This window comes from Phyllostomus discolor, chromosome 11 (genome assembly GCF_004126475.2).
Source record: "Phyllostomus discolor isolate MPI-MPIP mPhyDis1 chromosome 11, mPhyDis1.pri.v3, whole genome shotgun sequence".
In the NCBI taxonomy this organism is placed as follows: Eukaryota; Metazoa; Chordata; class Mammalia; order Chiroptera; family Phyllostomidae; genus Phyllostomus; species Phyllostomus discolor.
In genome coordinates this window covers 88,118,850-88,133,252 of record NC_040913.2, presented here as the reverse complement: position 1 = coordinate 88,133,252, position 14,403 = coordinate 88,118,850, and the positions used below count along the sequence as shown (strand labels likewise).

At 47.3% G+C, this 14,403-nt stretch overlaps 1 protein-coding gene across 4 annotated transcripts in view; it reads left to right on the top strand.

Moving 5' to 3' along the window:
- TENM3 (teneurin transmembrane protein 3) overlaps nucleotides 1–14,403 on the top strand; it is a 562,504-nt gene that overhangs the window by 142,991 nt on the left and 405,110 nt on the right. For all 4 annotated transcript variants that reach the window (XM_028526435.2, XM_036011778.1, XM_036011777.1 and 1 more), the window contains exon 2: nucleotides 8,265–8,577. In XM_028526435.2, coding sequence (XP_028382236.1) covers nucleotides 8,346–8,577 — 232 coding nt within the window. In that variant the 5' untranslated portion in view covers nucleotides 8,265–8,345. The remainder of the gene's footprint in view (nucleotides 1–8,264; nucleotides 8,578–14,403) is intronic.

Genomic DNA, 14,403 nt, shown 5'->3' with positions numbered 1-14,403 from the left:
CAAATGAAGGAAAAGCAAGCGTCAGGGTGTGCATTCCAGCTGTGTTTAGGGGCAGCCACCCCATTCCCTCTGTCTCCATCCTCACCCATCCCGCCGGCAGACTAGAGCCAGCCCCTTCTTAGTCGTTCTGGACTCTCCTTTTCCTGGCTCTCATGTCCACCTCCCACAGGCTTCCTGTCTGCCCCCCCAGCCCCAGCCCCACCCCCGCCCCGCCCCCGTCCATCCACTTCTCTAAACTGCTGCTGCACGGCAGGCTCACCAGCCCAAGATGTCCTTCCGTTGCCTGGATGGCTGCAAAAATCTGCCTCCGAGTTTTCCTGCTTCCACTCCAGACTCCGGCCAGAGGGTGATTTCCTAATCGCAAATGCAGTGGATCATGCCAGCGCCCCATGGAAAGCTCCCCGATGGTGATTACTGAGAGAATTTTATCGAGAGAACGTGGGTGCGATGGCCAGCCTGCCCCACGAAGCTCTGCATCTGGCCCACGGGCTCGTGCTGGCCTCAGCTCCCCTCACTCCCTGGACCGTCACCCTGCTGGCACTTGGCCAGCGAGGTCGGCTTTTCTTTTAGTCACATGTGTGTGACTTTCTGTTTAAGTATGTTTCCCGGAAACGGCATATAATTTTTTTTATTCAGTCGGAAAATCTCTGCATTAAGTGGGCGTTTAAACCATTTACCTTTGAGGTGATTATTGGCCTAGTTAGGCGTAAGTCTATTATCTTGCTTCTTGTATTCGATTTGCTCCATCTGTCCTCTGTTCTTTTCCTGCCTCCTGTGGATTAGTTGAATATTTTTCATGCTTTCATTTTTTTAGGATCCCATTGTTTCTTGTGTTGTGGGCTTCCTAGCTCTAACGTTTTGCTTTATTGTAGTGGTGGCTTTAAGGTTCAAAGTAGACACCGTCAGTACAACACAGTCTACCTTGAAGAGGCATCGTGCATAGTATAAAAACTATGTATATAGTTTATAGAATAAAACTATACTATAGCCCCGTGTATAGTATAAAAACCGTACAACAGTAGACTTCCATTTCTCCCTTCTCTTCCTTTATGCTACTATTGCAGTACATTTTAGTCACACAGATGTTACAAAATCCATCATAATTATGATTTTCTTGAACCAATCATCTATCTTTTGAAGAGATGTATATAGTAAGGAAAATACCCTGTGAATGTCATCAGATAGCTGCGTCTGCAGGACCGTTCGCTCCTTGGAGAGGACCCGTATTTCTGTCCGATGTCATTCTCCTTCCGCCCAGAGGGATTCCACTCCGTCTCCTTTAATGACAAAACTGGTGGTCAGTTCAGTCTGGGAAGACAGCTACTTTGCCTTGATTTCTGAGAGAGAGTTTCACTGCGTATAGATGTCTAGGGTGACCGTATTTTTCCCCAGTCCTTTATAGACGTTTCTCTGTCCTCTTGCTTACATGACTTCCAGTGGGAAACTCTGTGTATAATGTGCCTTTTTCCTGTGTCTGCTTTTAAGACTTTTTAATGACTGGTTTTGAAAAGGTTAGCGAGAAATCCAATGGCTTGGTGTGATTTTCTTGACTTCTTTTTTTTTTTTGGTGCTTGGGGTTCGTGGGCCTTCTGAGATCTGTGGCTTTGTAGTGTTTACCCAACTGGACAGTTTTTCAGGAATCATCTTTGAAAACTCCTTTATGCTCGCTTCTCCCCATTGCCTCCTTCAGGGACTCTCCGGCGACATCTCCATCGGCCCTTTGAAGTAGCCCACATCTCCTTTATGTATGTGTTCTCTTTCTCTGTGCTTCGTTTGTGCAGCTTCTGTGACCATATCTTTAATTCATTACCCTTTCCTTCTGTGATTTCTAATCTGCCATTCACCCCACCGAGTGCGGTGTTCACCTCGGACGTGGCAGTGTCGTCTCTAGAAATGTGATTTGGGTCCTCTCTTTACATCTTCCATGTCTTCATTTAATTTTTGAATGCACTGAGTGCATTTGTAACAGCAGTTTTTAGGTCCTTGTCTGTTCATTCTAACACCCAAGCCAGTTCTGAGTCAAGTGACTTGTTCTCCTCTTTATTTTCCTGCTTCTCGGAGCGCTAGTTAACCTCCGGTTGGATGACCCTCACTGAGATTTACCGTGCTGAATGAACACTGGGTATTTTTGTATTTCTCTTCTATTCTTGAGCATTTTGTGGGACAGTTAAGCTGCTTTGAAATAACCCCTCTCTGGTCTTGCTTTTAAGATTTTTAGATGGGACCAGAACCCTTTTTAATCTAGTGCTAGTTACTCCCACAACCAAGGGAAGACCGCTCTGAGTCCATTGCCTAATACGTTGTGAGTCTTTGCCAGCCTGGCCCATGGAACTGTGCAGGGTCCTTGGCCTTGTGTGAGCTCTGGATACTGCTCCCTCTACCTTCTGCCCCGTCGGGGGGCAGTTTTGCCTCCAGAGCACAGCTGGTAAGGGTCGAGGGTGCTTTTTATTGACACGCCTACGGGTGCTACCGGAATCTTGTGGGTGGAGGCTCAGGAGGCTGCCAAACAACCTACTGTAGGAGAGCCACCCCACCCAAGAAGGAATTTTCTCAACTAACCTGTCCATCATGCTGAGCTTGAGAAACTCCACTCTCATCCTTTCCAATCACTCTTTCTCTGGCCTCTCGCGATCTCCTCTCACACACGTGCTGATCAGCCCTGTGCTGAGTGTCCAGGAAGGACCCTCTGCAGACCCCCAGAGCTCTGTCGCCACGTAGCTCCCTTTCCTCCAACTCTCAGCCCGCAGGTTCTTCTCACCCGACCTGCCAGGCGTCCGGCTCTGTCTCCGTCGCTCCGACCGTCCCCTGGGCTCCTCCTGGCGTTCTGCACGCCCTGCTGTAGCCTGGGCATGCTCTCCAGGCAGCAAGCAAGGGCAATCGAGGGCTCGTCTTTTCTGTTCTTGTTTCTCAAGGTTCCCGACCCTTCGTTTCTTCAGCTAAATGTCTTGAAAACTTTGTTGAATGTGTTTTGTAGCTATTTAGACAGGAGCGCGTCCATCCAGCGCCTGTGCTGCCATCTTGTCTGGAAGCAGAAACTGACTTCTTCTTTATTCTTGCTGTCAAACGATCTCTTTATTTCCTGTCCTGTTTAAAGAAAAGCAGCCTGCCTTGTTTTAACCCTATCAGCCACTGATTATTTACCATATTTATTTTCTCTTTACCTGTGTCTTCTCAGCAAGATCGCTTTTGCCACTCATACGGGACTCCTTTTTCCCTGTATTTCTTTTCAGTTTTGTTTGTGTTTTAACTTGGTGCCTCAAGCATGAGAGCCAAATCCGCTTGCATTGTTCTGTGTGAAAATGTAAGCTCTAATTTTACTTGTGCTTGACTTCAGCGTTACAAAAAAAAATCACCACGATACGATTTTATTTTTGTGCTCAATTATTTCAATTTTCTTTGATTTGTAAATTTGCCTTAGGAAACAAAATTCCTTCTAAAATGAACAATAGCAATTGATTTCCTCTTGTGCTCAATCTAGCTATTCAAGAAAGAAAACACTTGGAGATGCTTATGGTCTACAAAATTGTATTTACTGTTTGATTAACATAATTGGTAATAAATCATAAATACTAACTTATTGGGGGAAATATGAATTGTGAATAACAAAAGGCAACATTCTCCTACGATTGTGTATAAAGAACTTAATTTAGATCCTTAATCTATTTAAAATATGTTGGGGTAATTTAGTGTTTCTCTGAGGTCTGCTTATTTTGGGGGGTGAGCTTTTCCAAACCTTGTAAAGTCAGGAGAACAGTGTGTGCGGGAGTCATTCAAGGTAACAGTCAGAAATGTGTAATTCTCACAGAAAATAAATAACAACAGAACCATGAGTGATATCAACCAAAAGATCACTTAATCCTTCGGGTGTTTGTTTTTACTTCCGTGGCTAGATAGACACATAGGCTCATGGAATTTTAGAAGTGCAGATGATTTGAGGAATGTTTACTGTAGGCCTGATAAATTATAATCATTGGTATCAAGGGTTTTAAAGACATTGAAAGTCCAATTAAAATCAGATTACTTCTGAAAGTACAATTTAAAAAATGTTTCTTTGGAATTAGGAACATGTTATGAAACAATGTAATAATGTTGCATTCTCTAGTCAAGCTTCAAAGCATGTTTAAATAATACGAACATGCCTGAAATCGAGGGCACCATCGCCCGGAGTCTGATGCCCCTAAGCAGGGACTGCCCGCCCACTCCTCCTGTCCATCAAGTGTATCACAAGACACTGAGAAAACCGAAATAACCACATCATAGAATTGACTTTAAGACTAGTCGTGGTTTCTAAAGAAGTCTTGTGGTTTTCAACGGAGTTGTTTTTCAACGAGCTAGCAAAAACTAACCAAATCAGTTTGCTACTGTGGTAGACTTGCTGTAGCTGGTTCAATCCAAAGTGTTTGGTTCACTTGCTTCCTAATAGTTTTCCTTAGTTTTCAAAACCCCTGCCCACTGGTGCAGCTAAGGTCTGGTTCATTAAATGCTTTCTGCTAAGTAGCCACACAGTGACCCCCTTCTTGGTACAGGACTGTGCGGTCCCCATCAGAATGCCCAACAATTCAGCGCTCCGTACACAGCCGCATTTTTTAACCTTCTCATCTTCAGCCCCAGGTGCAGGAGGTGACTGCCTTTTGAAGTCCCGTTGAACTCGTTGACTTCCATTAGAGGGAAATCAGTGGTTGCAAACGTTCCAGTCTAGATTAAATCCTCGAAGAGTCTGGATGATGTACAAAAATGGAAAGAGACACGAAAAGGACTTTTTAGGGTTTGAAATCTCTAAGATCAAAATGTCTTCGTCGTTGATGCTTTATTTGAATGCTTTATCTTGATTTATCATGGCGCTTCAGAAATGCTTTGCAAGTAAAGAAAATGCAGCTATTTGGTGCTAGGGATGTCCTACAAAGCTCAAGAATACCTAAAATGATCTTTCTTTACTAATTTGTAACATTTGCTTGGTATTGATTTAGAAACATTCATAACATTACCATGAGGATGCATCTTTACTAGTGTTGATATATGTTCGTGTCACTACATTGAAGAACTTCTTGTCTCACTTGCCAGATTGTAAAACTGTATCGTGGACTGTACAGAAAAGAGAACGCTCTTAACATTCATAGATCTGAAGGGACAAATCAAGACAGAAGGGAAATACGAATGGTCTAACTTGAACATTGGCAAGTCTTTTCTATAAAGAGCCGGAGAGTAAATAGTTGGACCTTGCAGACCCTGAGGTCTCTGTCTTAGCTTCCTAAGGCAAGAAGTATGAAACCAGGGTGTTGGCAGGGCCACGCTCTCTCTGGAGTTCCAGGGACGGACTGTTCCCCAGCTTCTGATGGCTGCCGGCAACCCTTGGCATTGCTCGGCTTGCGGCTACTTTGCTCCCATCTCTGCCTCCGCCTTCATGTGGTCCGCTTCCCTGTTGGTGTGTGTGTCTCTGTATACGAATCTCCCTCTTCTGTCTCTCACTGGATTTGGGACTCACCCTCAGCCAGCATGACCTCAGCTTCATTTGCTTATAACTTCAAAAACCATATTTCCAGGTAAAGTCACAGTCGAGGGTACTAGGGATCAAGACTTCAACTTTCCTTTTTGGGAGTCACACTTAGATTTTCTATGGTCCCTGTTACAACCACCCAAAGCTGTCTTTGTAGCATGCACATTGCCAAGGACAACACATTAGGAAGTACATGTGCTGTGTTCCAGTAAAACTTTATTCACAGAAGCAAGAGATGGGTCAGATTTGCTGGAAGACTAGAATTCAGCAGTCAGTGCCTGGTCTAATTAAATGGAACAAAATCGCAGCAGACATACTTTTAGAAAATATAGTTTCCCCTTGCTTCACGTCCATCCTGCGGCCTGCGGGCTGCATGCAGCCCAGGTTGGGTATGGATGCAGCCCAACACAAAATCGTAAATTTACTTGAAACACGAGATTTTTTTGTTTTTGTTAGTTTGTGTACTTAACCTGTGGCCCAAGACAACTCTTCTTCCATTGTGGCCCAGAGACACCAAAACGTTGGACACCCCAAAGTATAAAACTACACCTATAAGTGTATATATAGAAACACTTATTTTAAAATAAGGTGTCATCTTGGGACAAAATAAAAAAAATGGAACTTATGTAGGGATCTAAATCCTAAAGCTCTGTTCCTGAAAAGGCTGGAATTATAATATTTTTATATCATATCTGGTTTAATACAGAGCTTTTGATTGTCACTCAGGTATTGTGGTCTACATGGACTTTCAGCCAATAAGATGAGGACTTTGTGTTGAACTCAGACACGTCTACTCTGTTAGAAGAACGTGTCTGTTGCACCCCACTGAACGTACGCTTTGTGGGGGCGGGGACATTGTTCTACTCAATGGCGTGTCCTCCACTCATAAGAGAAACCCTGATGCGTCCGAGTTATTCAATACACATTTGTCTAAAGTAAATCGTGTGCTGGAATAAAATGCGTAAATTGGTGTGTTATTGTTTTAATCCTATTATATAAACATAGGCTCTGTCGCCACACCTGAAAATTATTTATCATCTTAATTTGAAAAGAAAGAGTAAGAGAAACCCAAATTCTTTTGCGAGTATTAGAAGAATTTGTAAAGAAAATAAAGAGGGTCAGGAATCAGGAGGCGCCCAGGGATGATATTAGTTTTTATTTTTTTAATCAGATTTATGGGATAGAAGGAACAGGTAGGGAAGTCAGCTGCATCTCAACGAGCAAGCTACAACATTCGCGTCTACTGCACCGAGCCCAGCCATCTCGGTCGCAGAGTGACGCGGGCGCCAGCTGGCGGAACCCGTTCCCGGCGGCACGGGGAGGGCGGGCTGCGGTCTGGTTGCAGAGGAGGCGGGTGGAGCAGCCCAGAACTCCCGGACAGAGGCTCTGGGATGCTGCGGTCACTCTCCAAGCAGAGTGTGGCCGTTCTTCTTGTAGCAGGATGGGAGGCAGAAGTCTGAGCATGAAAGGCACAGGACTCGCCACGCTGCTCAGGAGGAGCCAAGGCTCCTTCAGCAGAGAGGGGAGGGGAGCCAAGCCGGGCTGAGCTCGCCTGGGCGAGGCAGCCCCAGACCCCACGCCGCTCGCACCTGGGAGAGCCGTGTGCAGGGTGTATGACAGCAGCCGAGGACAAAGAGGATGGATGGGACAGAGAGGCGACTCAACGGGGGGAAACACCTACACGGAAGTCACAGCCCTGAGGAGGCGGAAACAAAGAAGACACGTGGCCACGGGTAGTCATCGTCAACTTTGATTCCATCATCAACTTTATTCCAAGTTGTTCCAAGCTGATGATGGAATCACTCCCATAAAAGGGAATTAAGGGAAAAAGGAGCAGGGTGGGGAAATATTGGTGGCTGAGGCCGAGGCCTCCAAGGACCTCCAGATGAGAAGGGAAGACAGAATGAGAAGGTAAAGGCAAAGGAAGCTGTTTAAAAATGTCACCAGCTCCGGGCAGCGGTCCCTCTGTGGGGCCCCACGCGTCAGGCAGCTGAGCCTGTCTTCCCACCGTCCTGTCAGTTCAGCCACTGGAGAGAAGGGGTCGGCAGGCTCAGAGACACAGTTTGGTTAGCCTTTGGCCCCTTCCACCCTCTTCTTGGTGCCGGCAGTTGCAAGGAGTTACCCCATCACATTAGCCCCCTGAACTGCCTTAAATATCAAGATAACGCTGATTAAATTCATTGCCTAGAGTGGGAAATGCATTTCAAGGAGAAGATTAGGAGAGAAGAGTCTGCTTTTCCCCACAATTCAGGACATTTTGGTCCTTGAAACATGAAAATCGTGCCCCTTGGAGGAAAAGTCTGGAAGAATAATACAATGTTCAGTGCATTTGGCAAAGTTTCTGTTCTGAGAGGCTCCCGACTTGTTACTGCTCTTTTTAAAAAATATATATATATTGAAAAAGAAATAAAAATAGTATACATTTTTGTAAGAAAAAGAAAGGACATGTATTTATCAATAAAGAAAATGCTACAAGAGAAAACTTTTCCATTGTGGAAAAGTTAACAAAGAGATTGAGGCCATTTTCTGTTTATTTTTTGTTTGTTTGTTTTTGGTTTTTGTTTTGTTTTTGTATCCATGTGAAATATTAGAAAACTCTCAGGAACAGGAAAGGTGCCTCGGCTTGTAGTGATACAAGATTCTTTCCAGTCATTGCGTGCCTTTCCCTCTTGTCCAGAGCGAGCTTCTTAGCCACGGGTGCTGCTCCCTGTCCGCCCTTCTCCCCGAGCGCAGGCTGTGCTGACGCCCTGCCGCCCTGTTCTCTTTGCAGGGAGGCCCATGACAGTTGCTCCGTGAGCGGGAGCGGCGCCGGCGACGCGCGGGACCGATGAGGGCCCGCAGGGAATGAAGTATGGATGTGAAGGAGCGGAGGCCCTACTGCTCCCTCACCAAGAGCAGGCGCGAGAAGGAGCGGCGGCACACCAACTCGTCCGCGGACAACGAGGAGTGCAGGGTGCCCACACAGAAGTCCTACAGCTCCAGCGAGACCCTGAAAGCCTTTGACCACGATTCCTCCAGGCTGCTCTACGGGAACAGAGTCAAGGACCTGGTTCACCGCGAGGCGGATGAGTACAGCAGGCAAGGTAGGTCCCTGCCTAGGAAAGCAAGGCTTGCTCAAAAAGGGTGCAGCTCTTACAGTTCCCCCCTCAACGGGACATGGTTATTTTCCTGGGTTGATGTCCTGCCCTCTGACTCCGATTTGGAGACGAAGCGATCATTTATTATTCCACATTAGAGGTAGAGAATCACGTGCGGACACAAGGAGCCTGAATTCAGGTACCGCAGCTCCGCATTCTAGATGAGGTCTGTGACTCTGAGCGTGGGCCAAGTGCGTGTGCGTGAGCTCGAGACCAGGCCTCCAGGGTTTCCCACGGTCGTGCGAGGATGCTCACAAATGTGGTTTTTACCGTTAGAACTGGTGCAGGGAGAACAGGGGCTGTCAGTGCGGAAGCCGGTCTTTCCCACGTAAGAACCGGGAATTCTTCCTCGGGATCACCCAGTGGTCCACCCTGCCCCGCTGGGGCACAGCCCTGGGCATCTGTGTGTTCACACAAGAGCCTGCCTGGAGGGATTCCACCTGCTGTCTCACCGGTTACCTGGCACTTGAAGGTTATACCTCAACACACCCCCGTTTCCCACAGTAGAGCCCACGGTGGGCTGGTCAGTTGCTTATATTTGTTGAACATTCTGACGCTTCCTTCTCCACCTGCATATTCCACCAGTGACTTCTGTAACTTCACAGTCCTAAAGCCACTGCTTTCCATGCTCGGAGACAGTGGCTTATTTTAGATGAGACGTACATAGTTATATTTGGTTTCTTCTAGTACAGCCTTGAGTTATGGGCAAGATTACAGCTAATAAAAACAAACCCCCTTCCACTTGCACTGCAGTCAGTTTACAGAGAACATAGCATCCCTTAGCTAATTCAATCAGGAAACGAAGGGAAATCAATTAAACTTCAAACATCAAGCATATATTCGCCCTTTTCCGATCGTCTTATAGACAGTGTGACTAACGGTTTGATATTGGGCAGGAACAAATTTAGGAAAAGGGGATAATGCAATAACTCATTCAAAAGTTTGAAAATTTTCCATGGTTCTTGTCTTCCCTGCATCGCGGCAACAGTGTGTGCTCACCCAAACCAGTTCACATCAAAGCGAACTCATTTCATTTGCTCAAGAGTGAATTTTTTCCTCCCCCAAAGCATGCCTCATTTCCAGGTATCACATTTTATGAAAGGAGGTGGCACAGCTTAAGATATTTAATCCAGTTTTTTAAGGGAAGATATAGAACACCTATTTGAGATGTGTGATCCTGTCGAATGGACTTTATTTCATTGGGTATGATTCTAAACATGTTTTTTTTTATTTCCTATCATCTGTACATCGGGGTATGCTTTTCACCAATTTAAAACACAGTGAGTCGCTGTAGAAATGCATGCAATCTGAACCCAGTGTAAAGTCCTGCGTTTTGTAGCAAAACAACTGCTGAGTGCCCTGTTGGGAACAAACCACGTAGTGGAAGACTATCAGAAGAAGAAAAGCACGTGAGGGGTGATGCACTGGGGAGGTGCATCTCCACCCCAAGCGAGCAAGCAAGTGAGCGAGCGAGCAAGCGAGCATTCAGTGTGGCAGAGTAGAAGACACTGAGGTTAAGACTGAGCTGAAGTTTGCACCAGGGCAGAGATGGCTGTGGACGACGGCATGGCCATTCCGTCTGTGGAAACCCCAGAACTTGGCTCTTAGGGGACCAGACAGTACTGTCGCTCAGCTCCTTGAGAATGAAAAGGGGTGGGGAAGACAGACAGCAAGGCACCTGGTAGGTAGGGGTGGGGGCCTCTTGTCAGGAGCAGCTGAATGGAGTCCTGGGAAGAGGTTTAAGAGCAGAGGTCAAAGGCAAAACCACAGGTCACTGGACATGTCCATAAGTCAGAACGTACTGAACACCGACATGGAATGCGCTGCTGTTGGTAGCCAGCGTGCACCAGTTTCTCACTGCACCCCAGGCGGTGGGCTAACAAGCAGGTGTGTGCGCTGTCATTTAACCCCCACGGCCACCTTCGGAAGAAGGTCCCAACAGCATCCTCCTGTCACAGACGGAGACGGCCCAGGCTCGCGGAGGCCCGAGGCCCCAGTGACAGAGCGGGGACTTGAACCCAGGCCCTCTGTCTCTAGCACTCAGGCTTCTGCCCTCGGTGCCGTTGCCAACGCAGAACACAGGCGCCTCCGTCACACAGCTGCCCTGTGGTCGGTCGGGGTCTGTTCCAGCCGACTCTGATGGGGTGGACAGAGACGAGTGAGGGCGCTGGAGGCGGGTTTAGGAAATAAGGTGGATGAGATGCTGTGGGTGGGTCGGTGAGGACAAGGGAGAGGGCAGCGGGACCACACTCTACTGTCCCCCGAGGTTTGACTCGGGCCTGGCTGCAGCCGGGCGGAAGGGGAGTCTGTTCTCAGCGCGAGATTTCCCCCGAGCAAACGAGATGAAAAATCCTCCTAGGCTTTCATTTGCTTTGAACCTGACAAATGTCAATTTTTCCTGCCTGACTGTTATGCTGTGGGATTAATTATTTAATTGACAAAATGTGCTTCCTGCCACCGCTCCTGACATCATACACATAATAAAAATGAAAGATTAAAAATGTTAATAGTAGCCAAAGACCTTTGAAACAAGTCCAAGGAATCATGCTAATTTAGCTTGTCCATGGAGTTTTAAAACAACCTGCCAGTCCTAAATCCACTTATTCTCTGAGTGACACAGGGAAATGCGGCTGCAGCTCCAGGGAGGGAGGGGTAGAGAGCCCTGTTAATGCAGGGGCATGAATTCAGATCTAGAAATGGGGTGTTTGTATTTTTATTGACCAGCTTTATGGCCTGATGTCCACTTGATGTTAATCATCATTTGTACGGCGTTCCTGACTGTGTTATCTCTGGGCTTTGTGACACGGGGCAGGATCCCATTTTCCCAGGAACGGGAAACTGGACTGGGTCTCACATGGGTCTCTTTCTCTTTAAATCTCTTCCTATGGTTTATTGGGTGATGGAAACAGTTCCTCTCTTAGCAGCTGTGACACTTGGTAGGTGTGACGGGGTTAGGGTGACAATGGCTGGTTTTGCATTCTTGGATACTGTTTTCTTTGAGTCATCCTTGAAGAGAATTTACCCTGTCAGCTCTGAGACGCATTTCTTATGAAACAGCTGCACACGATCGCCCCACAGTTTTAGAGAAATGATAAAATACAATACCTCCTCCCCCCGCCTGTGCACCATGGCGTTGCCTGTAGTGTTTTTGACCAAATGAGAATGTTCGTCAACTCCAACAAGGAGTGCGGGCTGTGAGGGTGAATTTTGGAGCAAGGGTGAATTTTGGAGCAAGGTGACACCTGGGAATAAGAACTCTTTTGTGCCCTGGCTGGCGTAGCTCAGTGGATCGAGCGCGGGCTGCAAATCAAAGCGTCACAGGTTCAATTCCCAGTCAGGACACATGCCTGGGTTGCAGGCCATGGCCCCCAGCAACCGCACATTGATGTTTCTCTCTCTCTTTCTTTCTCCCTCCCTTCCCTCTCTAAAAATAAATTAATTAATTAAATATATTTTTTAAAAAAGAACTCTTTTGTCCCACAGACTGTAAGCCTGAACAGAACACCTCAGAGCCGACATCAACACAAAATGTGGTTACCAGTTAGTTAGTAGTCGGGGCTGGGGTTATGAATGTCAGGACTTTAAAATGAAAAGACCATCCTTTATTCTTCATTGAGAGAATGGCAGTGGAGAGGAAGGTTATCCGTTTTTAAATTTAAAAAACAAATAGCATTATGTTACATCTCTGAAATAAAAATAGAAGACAAACTACCAAAGTAGGGCAGGAAGGAAGGAGGGCAGATGGGCCGAGGCAGGCGCTCCCTGACCTCCCAGCGGGGCCAGCCTGCGGTCTTCCCCGGCGGCCTGCGGCCAGAAACTCCCCTCCTGCCTCCCAGCTGCCTTGGGATCTGCCTCCTCTTCCTCGGTGCCCAGCCTCCCCCAGCTACACACGTGGCTTCTGCTCCTCGCCTCATGCCGTGGCTGGTCCAAGGCCGGTCTCAATGCAACACGAGTGTGGGAAAGGAAACCCTCAAGCCCCTCTCTCTCACGGTCGCCACTCCCCAGCGGGCTGCAGCCTGGCTCCGGTCCGTCTTCCATGCACATGTTTCCGGTGCGAGACCTCCCCCTTGCCAAGAATAACCCCCCTCTGAGGACCAAAGGGCACTGGAGGGGCAGTCTGCATGTTCCTGTGCTCGTGTCCAGGGTTCCGGCACGACGGTGGCCTGAAGGGTGCCCTACACACCCATCCCCCTGCCGAAGGCGTGCCTCCTCTGAGCTGAGCAGCAGTCGGGGGTGCAGATGAGATCCAGGGTCCAGGGTGGGAGGCGGGCATGGTTGGGGTAGCAGGGAATGAGGGGGGAGAAAATGGAGACAACTGTACTTGAACGACAATTGTAAAAAGTTAATACAATCGAGGAAATAAGCACACACACACAAGGAGCTCTGTTAGGGCGCTGAAAGACAAAGGCAATGTAGGACCTTTTTCCCAGACGGGGGCTCCGAAGCGGGAGGAAGCACAGGGTGAGGACTGGAGAGAACGCTGTGGCTTGGTGGTGCCAGAGACGCGGACCTGCCTTCCCCGTGGGCCTTCCTGGAGCCCGTGCTGTCCTGCATGAGCAGCTGGCCTCCCTGGCCCCTCGGGAGCCTGAAACCCACCCAGATGCACTTCAGACACTCCAAGATTGTGATAGTGCTAGCTAAGGACACTGGGGAGGTGAAAGGCTTGTCCCTAGAGTCTCACAGGATTTCCTACAGTTTCATAGGGCACCAGAAAGCGGCAACCTGCTTCCTGGGACCCAGCATTCAGGAAGGGGGTAGAGTATGAAGCAGACAGGGAAGTACCTGTTGGAAGTGAGCAATGGAGATGAGAGATGAAAACTCGAGCCCAAATAAAAATTATATGAGTACTTACAGAAAAGTACATGCCCAAAAGATTTAAAAAAAAACAGCAGCAACAAAACCAACTATAGTGGCTAAATGCTCTTTACAGGATTCCAGAAAGAAAAAAAAATAAGTTACTTTTCTTGTTACTTACGGAAGAAACAAATAAGACTAGTGACTTTCTCATCTGCAACAATGGAAGCTAGAAGACAATGGGATAACATCTACCACGAGAAAAGAACTATAACTACAACTCTGTCCCCTGTATACAGGGACACTGTATACACCGAAGGTATCATTCCTCTCTCAGAGCAAATGCAAAGTGCTTGGGAACATGCGAAGACTCAGAGACTATACCGCCGATGTATACCGTCTAAGGAAGCACTCAAGAAGTGGTAGGACGGGGGTCAGCACCCTGCTGTGAAGAGGCGCAGAAACCGTGATGAGTGACCAACCCTGCAGTGTACACACGCCAAGGCCAGAGTAGGTTTACAGTTGTGAGTGTGTGAGACACAGAGTTTATTCTCGTAATAGCATTTATTAACTATTGTATTATTTCCCATAGAAAGAGCTGTAAACCTACTTTGGCCCCACCCTGTATATGCTGTTGAGTCCCAAACAATGATGACAGAGCAACTAGAAATGTGTAAGAAGCACTACAAGGGAAACCAGAAAAACAGGCCACAACTAAAGCTTCTTACCCATCTCAGCAGGACCCAGCAGCTGGAGGAAGGTGGCAGGGAGGTGTTCCAGAACAGAGTGTGAAAGGGGGGAGGGGGAGAGAGTTATGGAACAGAGCTGTATGGAGGGAAGTCATTGCCATCTTACACTCGTATAATCGTGAAAACATTGTATTTGAATATGAATGTCAGGAAAAGGAAGGTAATCATTAGCAGAATAAAAAGACCTACCTAATTAGCAGGGGGAAAGGGGAATGAATAGCAGTCTGAT